Below are 26,470 nucleotides of genomic sequence, written 5' to 3' on the forward strand. Positions count from 1 at the left end.
CTCTGAGACAAAACCGATGTTGTACGCTCTCAGTTTGCTTTGGGAAGTGAGTTTCTGATGCATATTTTAGCCATAAAACTTTTTTTCTGATTCTGCTCTCCTTACAAATGCTTTGTTGTGAGGAGTTTGCATCGTATATTCAGAGCAACTCTAAGCATGCAAAGTTTGAGGGTCCTTCTTTTGGCTCTGTAAGCCCTAAATCATGTGATGGCATCAGGTAACTTCTTTAGGTCTGGCTTTTGGATCCCTACTCTAAAACAGTAATAAATAAATAAACAAATACTTCCTTGTGAAGAGAAATGTTTACCTTAATTTTATCCTTTGAGATATTTTGGAAGAAAATTCCAGATGTTGATGGGTATGACTTTGGAAACGTGTAATAGCTGAGCTAAAAATATTTTCATCTGTAATACGGTTTCTGCTCTTATATCTGTGAATCAGCAGTTGAAAGTGATTTTAAATGTTATTCTTTCTCTTCTTTAAACCCGTACTTTCCAACAACTATTTTTTAGAAACCGTAATTATTTTTCTTTCTTTCTAGAGTCCTCATGGAGTGCCAGTACGAAACAGTGGGAGCCCCAAGTTTGCTATGAAAACACGACAGGCTTTCTATCTCCATACAACAAAACTGACAAGAATTGCCAGACGTTTGTGTCGAGATATCTTGCGCCCTTGGCACGCTGCGAGACATCCCTATCTGCCTATTAACAGTGCAGCAATTAAAGCAGAATGTGAGTGGTGATGCAGCTGGGACAGACTTGCAAAGGAGCTCTTGGAGATTCCTTTCCTATAAAGTTTGAGTTGCAACTTCTTGCGTTGCCCTCTTGCATGTAGCCAGTGGTTTCACAAAATCTACCTGTATTTGCACAGAGTTCCAACTGATTGTGGGCTAGACAAATAACTTTGAAAATTCATGAGTTGTTTGTTTTAAAATATCCATGTTTGCTATTACATTTAGCATTCTGCATGTGTGTCCTGTTGCCAAGACACGCTTGCAACCTGTAGAATTCCTTTTGATTGGAAAGCTCCTTGAGTTATTTATTTAGTTTTGCTGTAATACCTGAATGTCTTTAGCCTCTAATTATTTTTCTTTATTTTACAGGCACAGCACGTTTACCTGAGGCATCAGAAAACCCATTGCTATTAAAGCAAGTGGTTCGAAAGCCTTTAGAAGCAGTACTCCGGTATTTAGGTATTAAAAAAAAAAAGCAGACAACATCAAACACAAAAACCCACAACCAAACAAAAAACCCACAACCAAACAAAAAAACCTACTAGTTCATTCTGTTGTTTCTTTTTCCATTTCGTTCTGGATTTAGATGCTGGTTCTGTATTATAAAACAAAACATAGAAACCTTCCCATGAACTTGTCCTTTTTCCTTCTCCTGCTTAATTTGACAGGCCTAGTGGCTCACAGAGCTGTATCAGAAACTTTTTCGGGTGAAGGCAGGGATGTGTTTACTGTGGCCTCTGATGCATATGGGGGCAAGTTACTGTCTGCTACTGGAGGCACGAACGCAATGTTTTGGAAACAATTGGTCAGTCCACTGTTCCAATTTTTGGGCTATCTGGAGGCAGTTCTTACTCTTGGGTCCTCCAAGAAACCTCTTGTGTTTAGGACAGCACTGCGTCCCACAGCTTGTCGGTCAGTTGCTGGCTGTTCTGTGCTGGAGCTAGACAAAGGGAATATATTTCTATTATTTACTTTCTTCTATTTTGGGGGGGGGGAGGGTGTTTTATTTGTATAATTTTCATGAGGACGTGGGGCTCATCAGCTGAACTCTGGGGAATACTGAGTAGCTTTGTCCAGGACTTCGGTGCAAGTTTGAGGTGCTGGAAGGCACCTGCTACATGACGTGCCGGCTCTGCCTTCAAATGAAGGCAAAATCATTTTCCCTAACGTTGCTAGAGATGCTGTGAAGACGCATCTCGGGTTTTTAACAGCAGTCTAACGCAGGTCTAACCACAGAAGGCTGGCTTGGACAGTGATGCCTTGAAGGCTTCCAGGTTAACAAGGAAATTGATTGGCTTTTTACACTGGAGTTGATTTTATGTTTCTTTGAAAATTTTTTTGATTAAATATTGGAAGGCTCACGGTTTATTAAGTATTTACTGCTTCTCTGAGTGTTGTACTTCTACTGTGTACCAATGAGAAATGCAAATTGAGAAACCTTTGGATATATATAGTGCAACCAAATAAAGCCAGGAAAGGAAAAAGTTTTGCTGTTGGATGAAATCCTGCTTTTAATAGTTGTACAGATGGTAGCAGTAGATTTTGACATTTCAGTTGTGCTGTGTCAGAGTCTCCATTTGACTATTGAGCTGGTAGAAGGGGGTGAACGAAACAGGGAGGCTGATGAAGATGTATTTTGGAGCCATTGTGCTCAGCGTGCTTTATGTTACTTGGCTGTTGGGGCTGCAAGAGAAAAACTTGTTTGAAGCGCCCGTTTGCTGTTGCTTGTAACTTTGAGAAAAAAACCCCAAAACTTTGAGAAAGTGTTTTCACTTAAATAGTGTGTGCTTGATCTCTACCTTGGCCAAAAGTTTGAATTCAGACTCTCTGTGTTCTTAATGGTATGCTTAGAATCTTCACTTGTTTGGCCAGTTTAGAAATTGTATTTTTTACATATCTTGAAAAACTGGAAAAGTTCTAATTTCCCCAGAGTTTAGGGGTGTTACATGACTGCTCAAAGACAGCTTTTAATATGGAGCACCCCTAAAATGATTCCAGATTTTCAGAGAATAGTGTTTTGCAAATAGATCTGAAGTGCTTCTGTTATCAGCTCTTATTTTAGGATAATATTTTGTCATTGATTTCAATATCTTCAGTAGAAGTGAATCCCTAAATATACTTAAAATGCTTTATATAAATAGCAATCTCCAGTCAAAATTTTTGACTGAGATGGTATATAAGGGGAGGTATACTTGGTCACCTTGGAAGTTTGCATGTTGTTTTCATATTTATAATTCCAGTATCTTCACTAACAAAAAAAAACCCTTGCTGTTTTTACAACAGAGTCTCATCCATGTCCTCCAAAACCAGATCCTGCAAAGAGCTTGTCCAGTTCTCTCAGCAACCTGACTCCTGCTAAGTTTACGCCTGTCATTAATAATGGGTCCCCAACTATCCTGGGCAAAAGAAGTTACGAGCAACACAATGGAATGGATGGTAAATATTTTTCTGCAAAATGTATATTTTCTGTATAGGCTTTTTCTTCTGTCCTTTCAGTATACAAGGAGGTTGTTTTAAATTATAGCCCTTTATATAAATTGGAAGTTTCTCATTCTTGGGGGGGGGGTGTTAGTTTTTTCCTTTTGTGAAAGTTATTTGTCCCATTTCTCCTTCCGGGTGTGACATGTGGTGTGTCCTGCCTGGGTGGCACATGCACATAAAGCTGCTGTGCGAGTGGAACTCGGCCTGGCTTGACCAACCTTGCAAATGGGACAGCAAGGGAGAAAATGCCCTTCAGTTTTTAAATTAGTAGTATGAAGAGAACTTCAGTAGCTTTTCCCAGTGATGTTTTATTTTTCTTTTGAGGTTTACAGCTTTTTTTAAGCTGCGTGTCATTGTGAGAGCGAGGTGGCTGCCCAGCTCAGGGAGGCAGATGTGCCAGATGTGGTATGGCATCAACCTGCCCCTGCTTTGCGCAGAACCAGAGCATTCGCTTTTCTTGGCCCTGTCACTGAGCACCTCTGTGCAGTGGAGTTTGGGCTTCATCTCCTCCTGACGAAAAGGCAAGGGGAAGGTGTTTAAAGTGGGAGATAGATACAGGGTGTTCCTGGCACAGACTCCAGGGCTCTGTTCAGAAGAGTCGCTCTTGCCTGAGAGCGTCGGGAAAGAGGAAGTGCAGTCTTTTCTCAGATGAGGATAAAAGGTCATGTTCAAGTGGTCTTAATGGGAGTGAGAACATCGAGGGTAGCTCTTCATAACAGGGGAGAGAAACTTGTTTAATTATGGCCCTGAGCAGGGAGGAAGATACAGAGAATCTTTCTCCTTTTTTACCTTTAATTTTAACTTTATATGTGGCTTACCTAAAATTCAATTGCAGACATTTGATGTCTTATTTTTTGTGTTTTAACATTAAGAACTTTTTAAACTGCTGCTGTTCAGGTTGCTGATGTGATGTTTTTCTCTTTTCTGTCCACTTGTGCTCTGTCAGGCAACATGAAGAAGCGCCTGTTGATGCCTAGCAGGGGTAAGACCTTGAAGCTGCGCTCAGCTTATGCTAGGAGAGTGGTTTTTAGTTTCATCTGCTGGCTTGTCTGTGCTTTGTGGCTTATGAGTCTGTGTGCACCTTCTGTGTTGATGTCTAAGTGTTCCTTGGATAACTGTTTCCACCTGTGGTTATGCTGCTCACCTTCCAGGCTTTTCACATGCAGATGACAAGTTGTGCAACCCTACTGAAGACATGAAGTGCTATTTTCTGAATTGGTTACTCATTTCTCAAGTTGACAGAAGAGTTTTCTAGCAGTTCTGTGGAACTGCTGAAAGCTGTGATGGTTGGTTTGAAATTAGGTGTTGTGTTGCTATTTGAGTTTGAAGAAATCCAAGTTTGATGCATCCTGAGCTGTTTTAAATTCACATCGACCAAAAGAAATAGGAGACAGTATTCACATTGAGTCCCATGTTCAAGCCTCTATATTCTCCACTGTGAGTGGACAGTCTCTCCAGGGAGAGATTGTGTGTTCTCTACTTGCAGTAGAAATGGTTTGCAAAATTTGAACAGGTTAAGAAGTAATTTGTTCTGACTACCGAATAGACCTCAGAAGCTTCAGTTTGTGTTAGTGCAGGAAATACGCATGTGGTGTCACTTAACCAAATTGTATAAAACAGACCAATTTTGAGTAGTTAGGTTATACAAATGTCATCATGAGGCAGGCAAACAAAAATCTTAAGCGTATGTGTTACCATGAAATGGCCAACACTGCATGCCCTGATGTTAAGCTTTTTGTTTGATGGCTGAAGCAGTGGATGGCTGTTATCAATATTTGCATGCACGCATATATAAGTGCATGTGGAGAAAACAATGAGAATGAGGACAGTGATTGTCTTGCTGTCTTTGGGAATTTATACCTTGATATTTTGTTGTTGAGTTTTCACTGTGCTTTTTAACCTCTGTGTTTTGGGAAGAACAGCAGAACCATGCTGCCCTGGTCAGTTTGCCTTCCTCAGAAGCTTTGTCTAGTAATGAGGGATGCAGATGTGGAGTAGCTTGCTGAATTTCCATGTCTCCTAGTGACCACTTGCTTGTGGGCATGCCCGCTGCTCCCTGCTGAATGTCCTCATCAGCCTGGGGACTGCTCAGTCACTCAGCAGGTGACACTGGGCTGATGCTCTGAGATGATGTAGCCCAAAGGAGGGAGGTGGCAGAAGAACTGACCCTTCCCTCAGGCTCTCTCGGTGTAGAGTGCTGGATTTGATAACCTGAGAACATGCACTTACTGGAAACGGAGGATTCTTGGTTTAGTATGTTAAAACATCTGTCTGCTGATGTACATATTTGATTAGGTAGATTTCAGTCATAACTGTTGCTGGAGCAGTTTGCAGAAGGAAGATTTTGGTGAAGTACCTGTTCAGGCTCCTCAGAACACGTGTTTCTCTGATGTGTGTGTGCATAGTTGTGCAGGGACTGGCTGTCACCGAGCCCCTGCTGCTTCATCTTCTTGGTCTGTTCTCAGCCAGCCACTGAAATACTTGGAGTAATATTTGTTCCTATAACTGCTGGGTAACAGAGTACAAATCAGTCCCAGAATCTGTTTCCCTGCTGGGACAGTGAGTGTAATTGGATATACTTACGAGCATTTCAGCTTAAACTTGTTGGTTGAGATTTATTTGTGAATGAAAAATGCTTGTCATGCTGCAAGTTTAACATCTGGAATATTTTCTGACCCTGGATTGCTGGAAGTTTTGCCGAGACAGAGAAGGAAGGGAACCACCTGCAAGGAAACAAGGTTTAAAGAACCTGGGTCAAGATCTGCTGGGCACAGGGAAACAGATGGTGGAATGTTGGTGGATCTGTTTCTGGCCTGGAGCCAGTTTATGTGCCGATGCCACTCAGCACTGGTCCCCAGTGCTTTGCATGTGAGCTGGTAAGCTTTGCTGGCTCTGAGCATGGGTGATGCCAGTCTCCTGTGCTGTACCCAAACTGGGGACACAGTGCTAAGACTTCTTGCCTCTGGATGGAGTCACACGGAATCACTGGCCTGGGAGAGAAGGAGGTTGGAGAGGAACGGCACAAGCCAGAACTGTTGTGAAGAAGGGGTGAATGGCCGCAAGAGCAATGAAACCTTGTGATCAGAATTTAGGAGGCAGTGAGTTAGTGTAAAAGGACTGAAATAAACCCATCTATCCAGAGTGACTGATTTTTTAAATTATCACTGACCTAAGCTAGAAGAAAAATATTAATGAGAGTAAAACTGAATTGTTATAACCAGTCAGATTCTTCATTTACATAGTTCCTGTAGATACTATGGGAAAATATGGGAGATTTTTTGTTGTTTTGATGCTTTTCCTATGCCCTTGGTGATACATGGTGGCACACTGGCTGACTTAGGTCATTGTAGGAGTGTGCTGCAAAGAAAAGCTGGTGTTGATACAGCTGTGCGGAGGGGCTGAAAATGTCCTTTGCACAAATTTAGGTGCAGGAAGACACCTTGTCCACCTATGTTGAAATAGTTTTCAAGGAGATGTTTAACATACTGCAATGTTATAGGAATTATCCAGGGGGTTTTGTAGTTCCTGCTGATGTTCTGTGTTGATGGCACCTGGAAGATTCTTCTGGTTTGGACAGGTCACTGTGTCGCAGACCCTGACATAAAACAGTGAACAGCAATTATGGTTGGCTTTGCCTCTTTGCTGGTGATAAAAGCCTTTTGGTGCTGGGTTATTACTTCCCAACTCATGGGAGAAGTATCAATACTGTAAATTATGCCTGGTTGCTGTTCTGATTGCATGTGATGAGTTTTCTTAGTGTAAAGCATTAAGATCCACGTTTATAGGTATATATTGGTGGACAGGTTTCTAAGGCATTTAAATTCCTATGACACCTGCTTTCTTCATTTAGAATTAGGCCGTTTAACATTGCTGAAAATTGAATTGTTCATATAATTTTTTGGGTATTTCTTCAGGCAGCACTGCTGGAAGATTTTCATATGAGGCTCTGCCACCCTTTGGTAATTCAGTGGTCAGTAATTAGAATTCAGCTCTTAGAAAAGTTAATTGGTGAAGTGCCTTGATGAACGTTCCTGCACAAATGGAAACATCATTCCTAAATGTGCCCAGACAATGACTGAGGGCGGAGGGATTGGAGATGGAAGGACCACCTGGCCTATGGGTGGGTGTGGGTTGGTCAGGCTGAGCTCTGTGAAGAGAGGTAGTAATGGGAATTGAGGAAAGGCTGGGAAAAGGGGGACCTTGGTGGTGAGAGATCAAGGAGGAAAAGGAGGCTTGTTAGTGGGCTGCAGCCAGAGCTAATTAAAACTAATTATGGAAATGCTGGAAATTGCTGAACTTAAAAGAGTACTTAAGATTTTAGAATTTTGTTTTTCTCTTGCTACTGTAACTCCAACTATTTTTACCTTTTCTTTTTCTGGCTCATCCCTGCTTAACTCTAGAGAGCTGAACTTTTTCAGACTTTGAATATGAATTGTCTGGCCAGGCATCTAGAGTTTCCACTGGTGCCTGAATTCCAAGAAGAGGAAACCATTCTTAATCTGATCTCTCCTCACTACCCTCCACTATGTTTTATAAAAAGGGTGTAGTCCTTTCATCTGTTTTGTTTTCCTCTTCTCTAAGTCAGGCTGGAAGCATCACTAGCATACAGTGCCCTTCACAACTCTCCTTCAACATTAGATTAGCAGGGACAGATTGCTGCAGAATCCTGTTTTTGGAGCATGAAAAGTACATGGAGTCTCATAAGTTGTCAAATACAGTGAGATGTTAAAAAATCATTAGTTTATTGCTTTTTCATTAATGTTCTGGGGGTTGAGTGCCAATATTTGCCATGAAACTTCCTCTAGAGAGGTAGACAGGATGTTTTATGTTTTGGACCCTGCTTCCTTTTTCCCTTACAGCTACCCAGTACAGGGTCTACGTGATACTTGTCTATGCAAATTCCTACTGAACGAAGTGAGGGAGCATTGTTAGGTTTTTTGTAGTTTTTTTTTTTCCTCTCTCTTTTACACCATCTAATCAAATCTGTTTTTCAGGATCATCACATGCACTGTAAAATTGGCAGAGAGAGAACACAAATGAGTAGCTGAAATAAAGGGAAGGCTTTTCCCAGTGACAGACTTGCATTGATAAAATGGTAGCGATTCAAATGCTGAAAATTGGAGAGGGTAAATAGAAGAGCCATGAAAATGGTGAAGGGACTGGAAAACACGCTGTATAATGGAAAATGCTTTTATCAAAGTGGAAGTTGTAGATGTTTGTCTGTGCTGACAGGAGCAGCAGAAGTGTAATAATAGAGGGCTTTTTAGTCTAACTGGGAATGGAATAATGAGCTGCAGTAGCCAGAAGGTACAGTAGAAAACCTTTGGCTAGAAACAAGCTGCAGATTTTTGAGTGAGGTTAATTAACTTTTGGAATACCTTGCTTGTGCTACTGGGAATTTCTAAGACAAAATGGAATGTCGGTCTAATTTAATGTGTTCTGGTTCATTGTTTCTCACCTCCTTTTGGGGAAACGTGAATGAACTCTGAGAAGTGGAAGCATTCATCAGCCTAGCATGGCATTAGTTTAATTATCAAGAGAGGAGCATGGAAGTGGAAACACTGTTCTTGATCAAAACCAGAAATATAAGGAAGTTCTCTAGCATCAGCCATGTAGGTGATCAGACTTATCTCAAAGGTTTTGTCTGGCTGACTTGGACCTTGCAGAAAATTTCGTCTTACCTGTATGCATAATTTTCATCAAAATTCTGCCTTTGTCAGCAGTGGCCCTGGCTCCCCTTCTGAAATCAAGGATAACCAACCAAAGGAAACCTGCCCATCTAGGAATGACTGGAAACCGGCAGTATTGGTCCTTTAATTAATAGTGTGATACATGGGGTGCTGGGGAAGAGTCCTGGCTCTAGCTGTTGATATCCGGACCAGTGTCATGCTGACTAGTGTCGAGAGAGTATATTCAGTGCCTCTAAGAGGAGGCACTTCTTGCCAGCAGCAGCACAGCTGGGAAGAATGACAAGTTGCTTGAAATGCTTTCTGGAGACCCCAAGAACCATGTGGCTGTGCAACTTCCTTGCTTTAGATTATATGCCAAAAGTACAGATTATTTTTTGAGAATCGTACTTAGGATTTTGTATTCAGATGTTAAGTGAAACCTTTTTCACTTGCCTCCAGCTTAGCTGTGATACTGTGATTAGTTTCTTTTGGTGTTGCAGAGAAAGATCTGGAAACGGAATCAGTGGATGTGCATCGTGCTCTGTGGATTGACTAGTGAAAACCGTTTCATTTATGAGGGATGGTATGGAGTAAGATGCAAACATTGATTGAGAGGAGAGTGCGTGTCCCAAGGCAGTGATAGGGAGCGGGTGCGATTAAAATGAGAGGAAATTAATGCACAAAAATGCGAGGGTAGAATTGCAAATACGCCTGATAGTACGAAGCCTGAACGTGTAATTAAGTGGAATCTACATGTATGATACATATAATGTGTATGTATATCTATACACACACACATGTATATATATTTATATGATGTGTAATACTCCCAGTTCTAAGAAGAGTGAATAATTCAGTGGTTTCTAGTTTACATAGCTTGGATCAGCAAATCCTAAAGCACTGAGGTGCATTGTTTTGTTACCTCTATTTTTTAACTACTTAGTGTGTTACAGCCAGACCAGAATACACCAGGATGCTGTTTTAGGAATGCGAGTGGATTGTGTTGACTGACTCAACACCAAGATAGACAGCGGCTCTCCATTCTCACCATTCTGTCCAAGGGTCACTACCGACTCATTATAGTTGGATGTCACTGCCCAGAAAGTATTATTAGTGTCCCCAAAGTACTTTTAGCAGAAGATGCAGCTTTGCATGAACAAATGCATCATCTGTGAGGTACTGTGAAGCAAAGTAATGTGAACTGTTAGACTGAGCATTTTGAGAAGTACTGTCCAAATCCAGTTAGGTTAATTCGCAGTGTTTAGTGGAAGGAGGTGGGTAACAAGCCACTACTTACTCGTGCAGAATTAAAGCTCTCATTTGCAGTTACTGTTTGTTTAATGTTGTCTTGGGTTTATCTGTCCCACAGAGAACTGTGATCACTTCTGTGTTTCATTACAACCAAACCAGCCTGTGTTTCTGTATTTGTTGCATGGGGCTGGGCTGCTGTTTTCTGAACTGTGTGAATCTTTCCTTTTTTTAACCTTAAATCTTTTTTTCTCCTTTTCCTTTGCCAATCTTGGTAGGAACTTACTTAGGTAAGTAAATTGCGATTTAAAACTTGTTTTTATGTACAACACAATTTTAAGAAAATGTTAGTCTAGGTAGTGTTTGGTACAATTTATGCTCTATTCTGCTTGCTGCACTTGCATTCCTGAAAGTTTCTGTATAGCCTTTGATCATAGAAGGTGGACACTCAGTCTACTCACAGTGGTAACACACTCTTGGCAGCTTAAGGGGAGTGCTACAGTATTCTTAGAAACTTGCAAAAACTGTATATGTGTATATGTCAACACACAGAGACTACTTCAAGTGAACCAGTAACTTGGAAGTGAAATCTTTATTCATCAAACCTCATTCATGCATGAATTTTTATATTTTTTTTCTAGCTTGCTCACAAATGTGGTACTGTTGATGTTTTTGTTGCTGCTGGGAAGGATGGAATCCCAGGAGTAGGATTACTTTTGGAAAAGGAAAATGCATATGAAGAGTGGTTTTTTTTGAAAGCAATGTATTTTAGTATAGTAAACTTGCTGGCTCTGAAAGTGTGTGCTGAGTTCTTTGTTCATTGTGACTGAAGACATGTTCATGAATGTTACTGCGTGTTCTGCATCATACTTCTCTTCGGTAAACAGAAGTTAAAAACAAACCACCATCTGTGACTAATTGCTTAATGTCCTCATTGGTTAAAAAAGAAAAAAAGAAAAGATTAATTATGTTAACATGAGATGAAGGACCCTTATTTTTGTGTTTGGTGAATATCCTGAAAACATGCATTAGTAAATTTGAGAAAATAAATATAAGTTTAAAACCAAGTTATAGGCAGTGGCCGGAAGCTGGGCTGCTCTTCCTCCTTGGCACTAGGGTCAGCTCTGTACAAACTTGTTTTGCCAACTGTGAAATGCTCTGTAAATATACAGGCAATGGTGTGTATGTTCAGGAACGGAAATGCACTGGAAGATTTCTACCAAGTAGAAAAGTTTGGTGCTCGTTCTGCAGCTCGTTGGTGCTTGCTGTAGAACCTTAATGGCAATACCCCTGCACTCCCATCGGAGCTGGGTGCGCTGCTGCGGGTTTGGACTCTCCTGCTTCTGGAAATGGCAGTTGTGTGGTGTTGGTAAGAAAGCAGGCTGAGTTTGTGCAGTGGGAGTGATTTCTGGGTGCTGCCGTTCGGATGCTGAGGACCTCTCACGGGGAACAGGGCTGGATCAGCAAAGAGCTGGTGTGTCTGCTCTGGGGCTGCCCTGGCACTAGACCTGCAGGTTTCCTTCCCATAAGGAAGTGAGGTTTGGATATCCTCTCAATTTAAATGTAACAAATCCAAAAGCGTTAGATTCAAATGATACAAGATTATTGGAAAAGAAGCAGGTTGGATGACTGAGAGATGGTTCTCCCATCCCCAAAGGACAAAACTGCAAATTAACAGTAGTAACAGACTTGAATTTGCTGTTCGTGATAGTCATGCCCCACCTGCCTTTTTTTAGAGGGTGAGAATATATTCATCTGCAACTTTGATACTTGAAGAATTAAAGGATCATTAGGGCACAGTAACCTACTGTGTCTGGTTTTGAGCCAAAAATCTCAGTAATTGTACTTATGCTTGAGGAACGGCTCTGGGGTCTTTGTCACGAAGCTGTGGGCATGTTTGAGAGTGTCTGACTCTGTGCTGTGATTAGGTGTTTTATTGCCATTTCAGTGACAATGCAGAATCGTGTGTGGCACAGGACATCCATGCTTATCTGCAGATACACCTTCAGTTTACCTTGTCTACATGTTATCCTCTGGGACCTCCTCTTTATTTCAGTGTATAGAGGTGACTTTGGCAGGAGGAGTTGAATGGGAGGAGACTTTGTAGGGCTTTGGAATTTTTCAGTGCTGTGGAAAAAAAAGGCAACATTGAATCTTGAGTTTTCAGAATATATTTCCATTTTTTTGACTGCAGAAGAGAGGAAGATCTGCTTAGATACTTTTTTTTTTTTTATTTCCCCTTATTTGAAGGAGTTTAGTGTTGTTTCTGGTGTGGAACTATGTGCATCCAAGCAGTTGGACCTTAGATATCGTCAAAAGGAATATTCACACTTTCTACCCTGTGGCTTCTGTGGACATCATTCCATAAAATAAAGACAGGGGTTTTTTTCTCCTGTAGAGGAGCTGCCAGAACCCTGTTGGATTTTGCTTCTGGTTTATATTAATATTCTACCCTCCTTTTTTAACCTGCTTGTGAATGGTTGTGTGTGTGAGAAGTATCTCTCAAACCTTGATCTGTCAAAATGGAACAAGCACCTTGGGGAGGACTGAGTTTCATGTGGGGAGTGACCTGTCTGTACCGCTCCTCACCCAGAGACCAAGGACTGGTTTAGTGCTTAGAGGTTCCTGTGTTGCAGACCTCATCTCTAGTACAGAAGCCACCAAAAACTTTTGGGTGAGAATCTGTTGTTTTCAGTACAAATGCATCCTGTTGACTTGACAGCTGTTCTGCAATGGGTCACAGATGTTACACTGTCTCTCTGCATCCCTGTGGTGACCATTGCAGGTAAGAGATGCTCCTTTAATAGCAGCGCTTCAGCTGTGCATGTTTTTGGTGTGACTTATTATAAGCTGAAGCTAGTCCTTTTAGTGTCTGCTTTTATATTTATTCTTTCAAATTCCAGTTATCTGAGTGTGACTGAAGGCAAAATTCAGAGGTAGCTAAGATTTGTGTGCTATTGGATACCTTATTACTGTGATAGCAAGAGTATAAATTGTATTGAAACTCTGTTTTGTGTCTTGTTTTACTGGAGCAAAAAGTTGTCTTGGGCAGCTTTGTCATAGAAGCTTCAGCTCAGGGGTGAGATGGATCCCTTTTAGTGCTGCTGCTTTGCTGTTTGAGGGCTCTGAAACCTAGGGACTCACAGTAAGTACCAGTTCTGCTCAGCCCTCCCTCAGTTTGTATCAGTCTCAACACCTCACTGTGGAATGTTCTGGGTTGATTCTGGTGCTTGGGAACAGCTCTGTTTACTGTCTGTACATCCAGCAGTAGCCATCGCAGCAGCCGCGTATCAGCTGCTCCTGTAGGCTCGTCTTTTCTGGCATCGTGTATGTTCTTTTTACAAGAAAAGAACTGATCTGGAGTGTGGTTAAAAGGAAATGTATGGCTTCAATCCAGGGACCAGCATCAGTTGTTTTACATCTCTCGGAGCTCCTGTGAATGGAGAAAATGTTATCTTTCTGCCATGGAACAGGGAAGAAAACAGCAAGTGTTAGAGCTCAGCTCTGAAGCCAACAGGCCCAGGTTGCATCCTGCTGGCTGTGCTGTTTCCCAGCATCTGTGGAGCTCTTTGTCTGTCCAGCTTCAGTGGCTGCTCACAGCTGTGTTTTGGAGGCGGTTGCTGCTCCCATGTAAGAAGGAGTGATTATCTGGTGCCTGCATCACCTTTGTCAACATCCAAAGGCTGTTACTGGTCTTCTTGCTTGGTGCCTGGTACATCTGTTCTACAGATTCGGTGGGAATGTCTCTGGCAACTATTTCTTCGTCTCTGTGGATACTTAGGCACAAAAATCCTGCAAAAATTGAAAGTGTATCTTCATGTTTGAAGTAGCCAACAGCATACATCTACCCAGAATGGAAAATATACTTGATACAAACTGTTGATTTGAATGTGGTGTCATGATATCTAACACTCAGAAAATGTCCCCCGGTCCGCCTTCCTCCCGCCTTATGCGTTGCTGTGCCATGTGTTCCCTGACACGCTTGCTGGGGGTACATTGTGTTAGGTTTTGCCAAGGAGAATCTCAAGGAATCTTGTTGAGTGCAGACCCTGAGCTGTCAAAATTCATCTTTTCTGGGTTTGATAAAGAACTTCGCTGTTTCATCACAGCTTAACTCGGTAGCGATGGGAAGTTTCAAAAGTCAAGCTGGGAAGCTTGCTAGGAATGTGGAAGCAGAATTCAGACTGATAACCTCTGCAGCCAGCAACAGCGTTTCCTGATGCCTGTCCTATCATACCTGCTGGATTTGGTGTTCTGACATTTTGGTTCTCAGCCAGAAGGGGCCAAGAAAGACGTGTTGGTGCACTGATGCTAATGAAATGGTATTTCTTGGGAGCATGCGTCTTAGAAAACTAAAAGATGGTAACAGAAAGGTTTATTAGGTGTCTCAGTCCATTCTGTGCCATACCCTGCTGCCTTAATGCAATGCATCATTCTCTTCTATCCCAAGACCTTTGTGTGTCCCGCAGGCTCTCATATATGTACAGTTCAGTACATATGCTGTGGCAGCATGGTAGTATAGTGAGTGAAATCAAGACATTGTGTTCGGTGCTTTACGATGCTGTTTGTGTTTCTGGGGAAGGGCTTTGTGCAATAGCTGGAGTTGCTATGGTCTGTGGCGGATGGAGCTGCGCCTGTGCAAGTATATACTTGTGGTAGGTTCAGCAGATACAAGCTACTTGCTAACAGCTTGTAGCTAACGTCTGAGCTGAAGAGTTGCCTGGGGACCTAAGGATGATAGGAAAGGCTTCATTTGTTGTTGTCTTGACAGCGTATAATACCTTCCACTTTTTCCTTCTCGATGTCAGTAATTCCTCCAAAACTCTAACAGAACGCTAGATTTTTCCCAAGACTTGAGGAAAACCTCATATCTGAAAGAGGAAATGTCCTTTAGAGGTAGTTTGAAGAAAGATGTGTGTTTAAACTGAGAAAAGACTGAGCGAGTGGAACATGTTTTTAACTTGGGGGCTCTGCTCTTCAAACTGTGTTGTTAAGGAAGCTCTTTCCTCAGTTACATGTGAAGGAGGGGAGAATTTAGGTTGGTAGACAACTCTTGTTTTAGCAAAACAACACAGTTGCAATCATAGCTGCGTGTGTTTTGATTTTGTACTTTTTTTTTCTGTCTTGGAAAAGCAATGGTCTTACCAGCTCTATTCTCTTTCCTGTTTGTTAGGTCTGCCTAACCACGGACAAACCAGACAAATGGTAAGAGAATGTTCATTTAACCAAAACAGGGAAAAGAAGAATTATTAACCCGTGCTAGATAGAACACCCCGTTAAACCCGAGCGGTTCACTTCCGTCTTTGCTGTTTGCAGCTGGTCATGCTTCCCAATTAATTGAAAAGTTTTAAAAAAATTATTATTTTGGGGCATGTGAAACATTGAAGTGGATAAATACAATTTAAACCTCAAATCTATCTATCTATACATGCATATATAAAAATGAATTCTGTTTTGAATGGAACATTTTGTTTCTGCTCATACAGAAACTGAGTGGCTGTTTATAGCAAAGTTCTGGGATGTGTTTCTAGGTGGAATATGTTTCACTGAAGGAGGAAGGCTTAACTAATGGAAGGCTTTGTTTGGAAACATTTATTTTAACAATTTTTTTAGGAGGTTGGTGTGCAAGTTGTGTGCTGAGAATGCTTGTTTTTATGGTTTGTTTATTTGAGTACAGATGATTCCTAGCCTTTCATCCATTATGCTGAGTTTTATCAAAGGACAGAAGCAAATAGCCAGTCTGATTGATGTGTCTCTGGCAAAATGCTTTGTCATGAAATTCACTTTGGTGTGGAGGGGCCAGTGCAAAGGCTGTGCCTCTCTTTCCCCCTTATGCATGGCTTATGGGAGAGAACTTCAAGCATGTTTTCCCCGGAATGATCTTTTGGTGTTGATAAAGTGGAGCTCGTCTCACTTGGAGAACTGCCACAAAGCATTAGTGTCAGTAGAATCGCTCTGAAAAGCGTGGATGAGCAGCAGGCATGACTGATGGTCACTGAATGGTGATCACCACCATTTTTAAATCTAATAATGTTCTTGGATAGTGTGCAGTGTCGTGAGGGTAGGCTATAACTTCAGCATGCTAGTCTGTTTGTTACCTGAGCATCTGATATGAAGTGGTAAATTGTATTCCTCTGTTAATTCAGCTTCATTTCTTGTCACTGAGGAGACTGGCTACTTGTTTGTGTCTGCTGAATAAACCAGCTCAGTGCACTGGGAGAAATCTGTCATGACCTAACACTTTTTTAGGTGTTTTAGGGTAGAACACCTGAACTGCCTTGATTTCTGGTTGCTTGATGAAGTGTGCTACTGAGTTGAAAATCTCAGGTCCACATTCCAGGATGTACCGTTTGAAACAGCTTGTTCTGTGCATGTAGATAAAGGCAACCTGGAAGCACAGGGCTCCCCCTTCTAGGTATTTCCAAGAACTTTCTCCAGAGTTGTTCTCCTGCGTGTGTGGAGGAAATATACTTCACAACACTAATGAAAGGATTTTCTTGGAGAAATCTGGAGGGAGGTGAAAAAAATTAACACAACAGAAAAGCCTTTTATTTGAAACATTTTCCGTAATAAACCTCAAATATAAACGCAATTCTTGAAGTATTTCGGTGTTCTGCTGTGGTGCTAAAGTTGTCTTGTGTAACATGGAACTGGGAAACTAAGAAATTAAATCATTATTGAACTTGTATATAACAGCTTTAAATAGATTAGGATTTTAAAAGGAGGGATTTTGTTTGTTTAGTTTTAAAGCTAATTTTCTACAAGAAGCAGGTCTTGCTAGCACAGTTGATTAAGGCTGGTCAAAAAAATAAAAAGAAGTCATCGATCATTTTTTGTTTTCACTTCAGGTAAAAATGAGATAGACGCGGGGTTTTGTTGGGCTTTTTTCTTGGTTGATGGACTGAAGTCTTCCCTTTCTAAGTCAAAGTGTTAACATTTGGTTGAGCTGCTGCCGTAACCTGACACCTAAAGGACTTGAGTACCTCATGTACCTTTCCTTTAGAGGCAGATCTCCTAGGCCAGACGTCCCTCACATACCTGCGCAGTTTCCCATTTCGTGGGCAGGCGGGGAAGCCCGGGTGCATGTGGGGAAACAGTCTGACCTCAGAGGATGGCCTCTGAAATACCAGAACTAAATTTCTACTGGGGTGTTTTCTGACCAGCTTTAATTTATTCGTATTAAATTTTCTGGGCCCTTATTGTGCATCTTTCCTGACTTGTCCAGTGTTACTGATTTCAGTGGGATTTCTCAGTGTGCTGATCAGCAGGAAGAGGGGCAGCAGAACTGGACTCCAAAATGATCAAGGACAGCTGCATTTGAGAAGCTTAATCCCTTGCTCCCTTGCATCTGCACCTCTCTTAATAATAACAGCTCATGTTCTTGCAGTTGAGTGGAAGGGGGCTACTGTGGGTCTGGAAAATTAGACCTGTGTTGATTTGCAAAGCAAATGTGTTGTATATGGAAAATCTGTGGTGTTAAATGCTAAAAGGATTTTATGATGAAAGCTGCTAATCTTTGTAGTTCTACTTTTGTTTTCAAGAACATATTTAATATATCATTAGATATTAACCTTCTTAGAAGAAAAAGAATGTGGTTAAGTTTGGTACCACAGAATAACTGTAAATTCTGATTTTTATATGTGATTTGCTGTGTAGCTACATTTCCTTCCCTGAAATCAATAGAGTTGCTCTAGATTTATGGTAGTAACTGAAATCTAAGTCTTCTGCTCAGTCTTTCAAACTTGATGTCATCTTTCAGACACAAGCACCAGATTATTCTTAATGCCTTCCATATGTTATCTGTTCTGTCGCTGGAGTATTGCTGTCCTATTGCATTTTGAAAGGTGCCTGACTTCTACTGCTTGTGGACAATTGCTTCTATGTGAATTCTGTGTTCAGTCATGAGCAAGAGGGGATATATTTACAGAAACTGAACAACTGATATAAAAACTTGAATTCTTTTTTCCTTTGAGTGCTTATCACACACTACCACAGGTTTCTTGCAGTCCATAATTATATTTTTTTATATATCACGTTAGGGACCAAGCCGAAACTTGCTGCTCAATGGGAAATCATACCCAACAAAAGTCCGATTAATTCGTGGTGGATCCATGCCTCCAGTGAAAAGGAGGAGGATGAACTGGATTGATGCACCAGATGATGTTTTTTACATGGCCACTGAAGAAACCAGGTATGAATCTTGGTCTTTTCAGAGGATTTAAAGGGAGGCTTTTTTGGTTTGTGTTCCTTGTTGGGTGCTGCAGCGCTGATTTTGTGGTTAGACAAGGATCTCTTCAGCAGATCTGTTGCTACAGACTGTATACAGTCACCACTGCTGGCGATAAGGTGGGTAAAAGCTGTGACATACCTAATCACGTCTGATGTGCCTGATCATGTACTTGCATTCCAGAGAAAGCAGATTCTTCTTCCAGAGCAGTTCCTGGCAGAAATGGGCAATAAGGGGAGGAAGGCTGAGGTGGGGAACCCTCTTGGTTTAGACCCATAAGTGCCTTTAGAGGTCCCACCGCAGAGTCTCAGGGACAGGGTGGAGGCCTCTTGGTGCAGGGCTGATGCTGGGGAACAGACCTCCTGTACATAGACCTCTGCACGCCCTCCTCTTCTCAAGTCTCTTGTGTTGCCTTTCGGAACGTCTCCTCCTGTGTCTGCGTACTGAAACCTGTAAGGGACACACAGGGTTTCCGGGGGCTGAGTTGCCTCGTTCCTTTACTGTTTATACTTGCCACCAGTAGCGGTGAGATTTAGCCCTGCAGTGTCCATCTTCCTCCTTCAGTGGTACTGCTTCTGCTAGTCATTCTTGTTAGTCTGCCCACAGGACAAAAGTAGTAAAAGAAACTTTCTTTGCATGAGTTTCACTTGAAACTCTGTTTACAGGCTGCAGACAGAGCAATGGGAGCTATGTGGCCTGATCCCTAAAGCAAAGCTTTTGTTTGGTGTTCCCAGTACTGTGTTGCTCCTAGGGAGGATGGCTCCTAGGTGCAGTCAGGAAGGTAGAGACATCTTCTTGTGTGGTTTCCTCCAACACCTTGATGCCTCTCTCCTGGGTAACCTCGAGGAAGGTCAGGGCAGAGCCGCAGCCCTGCTTTTCAACCCTCTGGGTGAGTAGAGGTGCTCCCTGGCTTCGGCCTGTGCCAGCAGGCAGAGAAGCACTCGCCTTTCCCCCCAGTACCCAGTCGAGATGGACATGGGAGCCCTTGAGTGACCAAAGGAGGCCAGGAGTTTTGAGTACTTTGTCCCTTCTGGTACTACTAAATTTGGTGCCACTCTTGAGTATTCATTTGCTCATCAAGAAGTGCACAGACAAATTGAGACTGGTGATGTTTGAGTTACTTACTGTTGATCTATTGGATCATCAGATTTCAGCGCAGGAACCCCCCCCCTGCCCCGTTAGAACATAGAAGAAATGTGAAATTAATTTCCTTGTCAGACTTATTACTATGGACATGTTTAATGCAACTGTGCATTTCACACCAGCTCACATCTTTACCTCATCTTTCCATTCTCCTTTGCTGTTCCTGCAAGATGCTGTGAAAGTAAGCAGTGGCATCCCTTTTATAATTGAAACTAAAGTGAGAGATGAATTTAATTATCAGGGGAAGCAGTTTTCCGTATTCCTGTTGTCATCTTGCTCTGGCAAAGATATACTGGGATCCTGTTACAGACGTGCAGCTCTGACAAATTCATGTGCCATTGTGCATGCAGGGTATATATATACAGTCACTAATTCAGTCCTTAGATACTCAGGCTTACTTCATAATCTTGCATCTGCAAACCAGTTCTTGGCATCTTTATCATCCAACCCACAAGAAATACTGCAGGTCTGTGGTAGTCATGTCTCAGTGCTGTGACAAGGTCTTGCCCTCTGATCTGCGTGGAACAGTGAGAATATTCATCAAATGCCATGTTGGTCGTGAGAACAGCTTACTGTAAGGGCACAGAATCGTCTGCTCGTATGGAACCACTGACACAGACGGGTGAGATCAGTCCCACAGCAACCAGCACAGCTCTAACACAGAAATCATAGCACAGAGATAGACATCAGCTTGGTAAGACCTTATCTCTTCCATTAAAAAAAAAAAAAAAGAACAGGCTTCTTTGTCTGCCAGCCTTGCTGCTTAGCTGACTGATGAGTGCTGAAAGGCGATGTTTGGCAGCCTGCTGACAAGCAGGGAAGCCTGAGCGATGTAGCATTGTAAGCGGCACGGGTTTTCTGTCGGGCATTTCACCTCTAACTTTTCCCTGAACCATCTGCTGCGTTCCAATGTCAAGAATGTAAGGCTTGTTTGTGAGCTCTGAAACAATTTGAGCTTTGTGTTGGCTCCATGGCAATCAATCTAGCGGCAGTATCTGCATATCATCCTCCAGCTGAGGGTCAGGATATGTTTTCAGTCACAGAAAGTAGGTTTGCCTGAAGTTTTACACTCCCCCTCCTCCCCTTTTTTGTGTGGCACTGTTGAGAATGGTCCTAGAAAACTGGATAGCTTGGAGGGAACAGCTTGAAAAGTTTGTCGATTGAAAGGAGTAAGTTTTTGAATTCAAGCCTCACAGTAAGGAACTTGGCATTTATAATTTATGCAAGCGCAGGCAGTGACTGACCTGATCAGAATCTAGAACTGCTTCAAGGCGCGTTTCTGCTGGCAGCGTGTCTAGTGGAGCACACGTGGGTATTGTAAGAAGCTCAACTTCAGCTAAGTGAAAATCATTGGAAAAATCATCACATCGAGATTTTATTTTTCTCCCCACCACCACTTTTCTACCATGGCTTCTCCTCTGCCCACTGAGCCCCTTCAGCTTTAGAAGACTCTGTAGAAATGGGGACACTAAGAGAACAAAAGACGAGTCTCTGTGAGCTCTGTGTAGCAGGCTTGTTGTGCTCAGTGGGAAAAAAAAAAACTAGACCCAGTCTCACCAGAGTTGATTCAAAATCTTCAGCTGAAGTTGTTGATTTGTCTTTGTCAGTGCTGGTGGTGGGAAGGTAAATTTTAGAGGGGAGGAGGGCATACTTTGAACAGTTTCTTCTATTAATGTATCTTGTCTCTTCCCTCTTCTTTTTTTTTTTTTTCCTTTGCTTTTTAAAATGAAAAATTGGGCCCCAACAATGTTGACTAACCAAAAATGTAAAAATTATCTTTTAGAGTCAGCCTGTTGAGTTGTGGACTGTAAAGCCGTTTGGCTGCCCTTCCTCTAGCACAGTGTCGTGTCTCTCGCAGTAAGATAAATGGTTAAGGCAGGACTCCTAACAAATGCAAGATGTGAATATTACCCATTTTTGGGTTGGGCACACGCAGTGTGGGAGAATTAAGAGGGGGAGGCACCCCGTTAGCGTTCCCAGCGGTGGGGGAAAGCTCCAGGACTGATTCACTGGTTAGTGGCCATCGTGGAGCTCCCCGGTGGCAGCTCTGCCTTGAAGCAGCTCCATGGGAGACCAAATGCTGCTCTGAGGGGTTTATTTCGGAGAGGCAGCTGCGTGCCCCTGCGTGGGGCTGGGAACAGCGGGGAGCTCTGACAGAGATGGATTAGCAGGCGGGGAAGTGGCCAACGCTGCCAGAAGAGGTTTGGTTGTAACTTGGCTTTGTAAATTCCCGCAAAATGGCCTGCAGCATGTCCAACCGATGTGTCCACGTGCATAAAAATAAATTAGTGATGTGGAAACTGGCTGTCAAAACTGTTTTACGTATTACATTTACAGCAGTAGACCCAGGTCCTATGAGACTGGGCCAAAATGCCTTCTGCTCTGCAGGGGGAGGATTCTGGAACAGAAAATGCAATTTCCTCTTCATTGGTGGGTTTGTAAATCAGAAAACAAAATGTTCCTCGGGGAAGACATTGCCAAAATAAACAGTGTCAGCCCATCCCATTAGTGAGCAGCCTCTGTGTGTGCAGGCCTGCTTTCGCGTGGGGAAACGGAGAAACCTCCAATGCCTGAGCGTCCGGGCTCTATAACCGGTTCCTTTCTCCCCTCTGTCTGCAGGAAAATCCGCAAGCTGCTTTCCTCCTCTGAAGCCAAGCGAGCCGCCAGACGCCCTTACAAACCCATTATCCTCCGGCCCATCCAGGCAGTGCAGCTCCGCCAGCCCATGAACGATGAACCCATAATCATTGAGGATTAACACACGCCGAGCGGCTCTCTGGGTGACGGTGGATCTGTCTGAAAGAATCTCTCCTCCAATATATACTTGAGTTTCTATGGCTACAGCATTGAACTAACTGTTGAAGAGAGGGAACTTTTGAGGAACCGTTTTGCATCTTTTAGACCCTTAAAAGGAACTCAGCCCTGCTCTGAGCCTCTGACCACAGACTGCTCTCTCTCTTGCGTGTGCTCTCTCTCCTTCTTTCTCCTTTCTTTTCTTTTTTTCCTTTCTGTTTTTTTGTTTTTTGTTTTTTTTTTTTTTTAATTAATTTTTGGTAGTCTCTTTTCCCCTTTGCTTCTACCCCTTTTGTAGACAGGGGGAGGGAAAGTAAGTTTAACTTATTAAGAGAATGTGGACTAGTACTTTTTAGCTTTGTTTCCTCTTCCAGTGTATGAAGAGCTAGAACCCTTCATTTTGTGACTAAGCTCTTGTTGCAAAGCCGTTTTTACGAGGCTGTGTTGTAAGATTTCTCTTTTTCTTTTTTTTTTTTTTTAAATTTTGTGGACGGTGCCATTTTTTATTTCATTTATATTATTCCTTTTGTAGATAAATTTCCAACCTTTAACTGATATTTGGAAACAGGAGCTGAAAGCCAGCCCCAGGTTCAGCCAGTTTTCTTTGGTCCTGTCCCTTATGATTTTTGGATCATTTCACACGGCCAGTTGTGCTCATGCACAAGACAGAAACAACTCAGGCTGAGAAAGGAGTGAGCTAAGAACTGAAGAACCTTGCAGAACATTACACTAACGTTGTGTGCAGTGGAGGCCAGGCTGCCAGGATTAGGTGTCCTTACTCTAGTCAATACCGGGGAGATCTGGCCCGTGGTGTTTCTCCCAGTAACCAGCAGTGTCCGTGCTGCCTTCTCTCTGACGTCTGGAATCCTACATGCTGTTGTGCCACCGAGACCCAGCAGTAGGCCCAGCAGTCCAGCAAGTGTAATGAATTGCTTTGCTCTGGCTCCAAGAGTCAAGTACACCAATGCCCAGGGACATTTTGCTTAGAACTCTGAACCTGTTTGAGCATCAGTGTTTTTGGACACACCTCTCCCAGGACAAGACCTGGTTTCTCTTTAATTGCGTTATTGTATGTTTTCCCATTTTGAAGGGAATTTAAATTACAGCTGGGTTTTCATTCAAACACATTGTGTCTGAAATTAAGTGTTTTTTTCCCTCCTTGACATTTCTTGTGTTTGAGGTTTCTTGCATCTCTTGAACTTCTTATGTATTTGCAAGTCTGTATAATTTCTTTTTCATATGTCTTCTCATTGCAGTGCATTTGCTGAATGCCCTGCTCTGTTTTGAAAGGATGTAAACTATCATTTGCAACTTGTGCTGATCTGTACATGTACCTGCCTCAAGCAGACACAGCATGTAATAACCCCTAAGTCATTCCATATGTGTCAGCGGTGAGATGAGCCAAAGTTGTATTTGGGTTATCACAGTCCAACCGTGATTCTGTGCAACTCTGCTAACCCCCACCTGGGTTAGACAGAAAGGAATCCCCACAAAATGAAAACAATTCAGTTAACTTTACTTAATAAACCTGGAAAGTGAGCTTTTGTGAAACATCTGCTTTTTGTCTCTTCTGCAATAGCCGCACCGCGCCGGGGGAGCCATCGAGCTGGTACGTACCCCACGGCGCTCCTGCCCTCACACCCCAGAGCGTGTTCTGCTACCAAGTGTTTGCATAACTGCGGCACGTCCCCCTGCTGCCTGTGCCATTACGTTGTGCAGGGCAAGAGTCATTCACAGTTTGATTCCCCTCATACACGATTTGGACACTTCCAGCACTTCAGGCTGTGACTCCCTCCCTCCTCTTCCTCCTTTTAACTGCGGCAGCAGATGCAGCGCCAGAGCTCTGAATGAGCCTTTTGTCCGTGGTGGCTCCTGCATCTTGCTGCACAGGGACATGACTCTGGCATGTGGCAGAATGAAATCCCTGGGGGTGAGTGGCCGAACCTTCTGACATTTCAGTACTTCTCCACTTGTGTGTTCACTCCTTACTGGGATGAGCAAAGCAGGCTCAATGTTTGGTCTTGTTTGCTGCTCAGAAGTGGTAAGATTTACTCTGTGCTGTGAGTAGCTGTGCAATTTAGCAGGTGTTGTAAGTGTATCCAATGCTGCTGGTCAACTTTTCTTACCCATAACTTAAAGGCCAGAGGGGACAGCCATTCCTGAAGGACATGCTGCATAGGAAGGGCACCAGGTTCACTACACAGAAACCCTCCAGGCTGTGTGCAGTGGTGCGGGACTGCACCAAAGACCACTGGCAGTTTTACTGCTCCTCCATCAACCTGTGGTACTAACCCCCATGTGCATAAGAAATACTGCTGACTGCAAGAAAGTTTTGTAACACAGGGAAGGTCTCCTAGGGATTCCTTCCTGTTGCAAAATGAAATCTAAAGAGATCACATGGAAAAAATCTGTGTCCAAATTGGCCTCAGCCCCTCCGCAGTGGGATTTGGAGCTGCTGCCTCAGCTGTAGCAGAGGGATGAGCTCTGCCTGGGCTCTGGGGCAGCTCTGAGGTCCCTGCACACTGGGGACAATGCGCTCCATCCAGCTCTTGCTGAGACTCAGAAACTGTTTAGGCTGCACCAGGAGCTCAGTAACCACCTGGGGGTGCCAGCCCTGCAGTTTCCAGCCACTTAAAAGCTTTCTTGGAGCGGCTCCAAAGATTGCTCTGGGAGTGCGTCCAGGCAAGGAGAGGGAAAATCCTGTGCTGCCCTGACTTTGAAGGATCCCTCGCATGTCCTTTCACACGGATGCCGTCTTTTCGGTGTGCGGTAGCAGACTCGCTCCTTTGTGGTTCACTGGTTTATGTTCGTACCAGCTTGGGAGGAGAGGTTGGAAGAAACCTTTAGCAACCAAAGGAAAATGCTACCTCTTGGGAAGTGCGGAGTGAATGGTAGGTCCCACCAGTGACCTACCTGAGCTGTCACTCTTACGTCAGCTGCTGTCACTAAGCCTCTCCTGTACCAACCTGCCTTCCATAACCACGTTCATATGCTGATGTGCTGTTGCTGCAGGAATTGCCTTTGATTATTCACTCTCTGGCTCTAGAGCCTTGTAAAAATTAAAAAAAAAAAAGGTTCATACAGCTGGGGCAGTGTCCTGTTTTCAATGTCCCTTTCACATCGTAAAGAGCCCTGGAGATTGTAGGGGACAAATTCTGATGGGAGTCGCAGTGAGAGACGCTGGGCTGGCCCTGGGGCGTGTTAGCTCTGCAGCGCAGAGCCTGGGGTTTGGAAGTGCCCGCCTACCCCGAGCAGGGATTGCTACCTCGCCCGTCTCCAGTCCCGAGTAAGTTTTGCCACATGCATTTGGGTATTTTTCCCTTAGCCGTGTGTCCCTGGCATCCCCCTCCTTCACTTGCTTTTCTTCGCAGACGTGGGAGCAGACATGGGAGAAGGCTGAGCTTTGAGCTCACGTGGATGGGGCGTGCTGGCCTCCAGACTCGATATGGTGCTTCTACTTTTACTGGCTCAAAAGTAGCAGGGAGCTGGTCAGGAAAGTCTTTTAAAAATAAAACAAAAATCAAAACATTCCTACAATACTTTAGACAACATACTTTTGTTACAGTTTTGTTTTTTTTAAATTAACTTGGGAATTTGTTGTTGTTTTGTTTTGTTTTTTTCCTTTGCATTTTACTAGCCTGTCAGTAGCAGCTCCCTGTGATCTCTGGTGCTGTAACATGATGGCAGCACACTGTCCGCAGCAGGACTGTTGAAATAATGGGGAAAAAAGCAAAGCATGACCAAACGCAGTAATTATGAAACTCACATTTCTGCTGTGGGAGGTGGGCTGTAACTAGGATGCTACTGTAGAGCTGTGAAGCAAAATACACACTGAAATTTCCTTTGAAATGGAAATTTGGAGCCCGTGCCAGCTCTGCTGCCGGCTCTGGCTCTCGGTGCAAGCGTTACACAAGCCAGAGCTTGAGAAGCCTGTGAGTCTTTTTCAGATGGTCAGTTTGTGTCATGGTGGAGCCGATTTCCACCACCGGGTTAGGAGGTACAGCAGAGGAGGGGGGGGAAGGGGCAGATAACCTGCTCAAATGATGGCACAGGCACCACTGGGCTGAGTAGTGCCATGGGAGGTGTGCAAGCCTGGGGGATTCAAGAGAAGATGAAGAATAAAATCTGGCAGATTTTGGCTGGCAGGAGGAGGAAGAATTTTGATACAGTTACAGA

The 26,470-nt window shown here is 43.2% G+C and overlaps 1 protein-coding gene across 4 annotated transcripts in view; it reads left to right on the forward strand.

The window, feature by feature from the left end:
* The window catches only part of MTA1 (metastasis associated 1), an 83,923-nt gene extending 60,078 nt beyond the window's left edge, over window positions 1-23,845 (forward strand). Inside the window, exons 14-21 of one of the 4 annotated variants that reach the window (XM_065841682.2) lie at window positions 542-731; window positions 1,103-1,192; window positions 3,017-3,169; window positions 4,161-4,196; window positions 10,410-10,421; window positions 15,305-15,336; window positions 18,171-18,322; window positions 22,121-23,845. In XM_065841682.2, coding sequence (XP_065697754.1) covers window positions 542-731; window positions 1,103-1,192; window positions 3,017-3,169; window positions 4,161-4,196; window positions 10,410-10,421; window positions 15,305-15,336; window positions 18,171-18,322; window positions 22,121-22,259 — 804 coding nt within the window. In that variant the 3' untranslated portion in view covers window positions 22,260-23,845. Of the gene's footprint in view, window positions 1-541; window positions 732-1,102; window positions 1,193-3,016; window positions 3,170-4,160; window positions 4,197-10,409; window positions 10,422-15,304; window positions 15,337-18,170; window positions 18,324-22,120 lie in introns of those variants that run through there. The other 3 variants (XM_065841683.2, XM_065841685.2, XM_071810271.1) reach the window with 3 other exon arrangements.
* The last annotated feature ends 2,625 nt before the right edge of the window (window positions 23,846-26,470 follow it).

The sequence above is a fragment of the Patagioenas fasciata genome, chromosome 6, assembly GCF_037038585.1.
Source record: "Patagioenas fasciata isolate bPatFas1 chromosome 6, bPatFas1.hap1, whole genome shotgun sequence".
Taxonomy (NCBI): Eukaryota; Metazoa; Chordata; class Aves; order Columbiformes; family Columbidae; genus Patagioenas; species Patagioenas fasciata.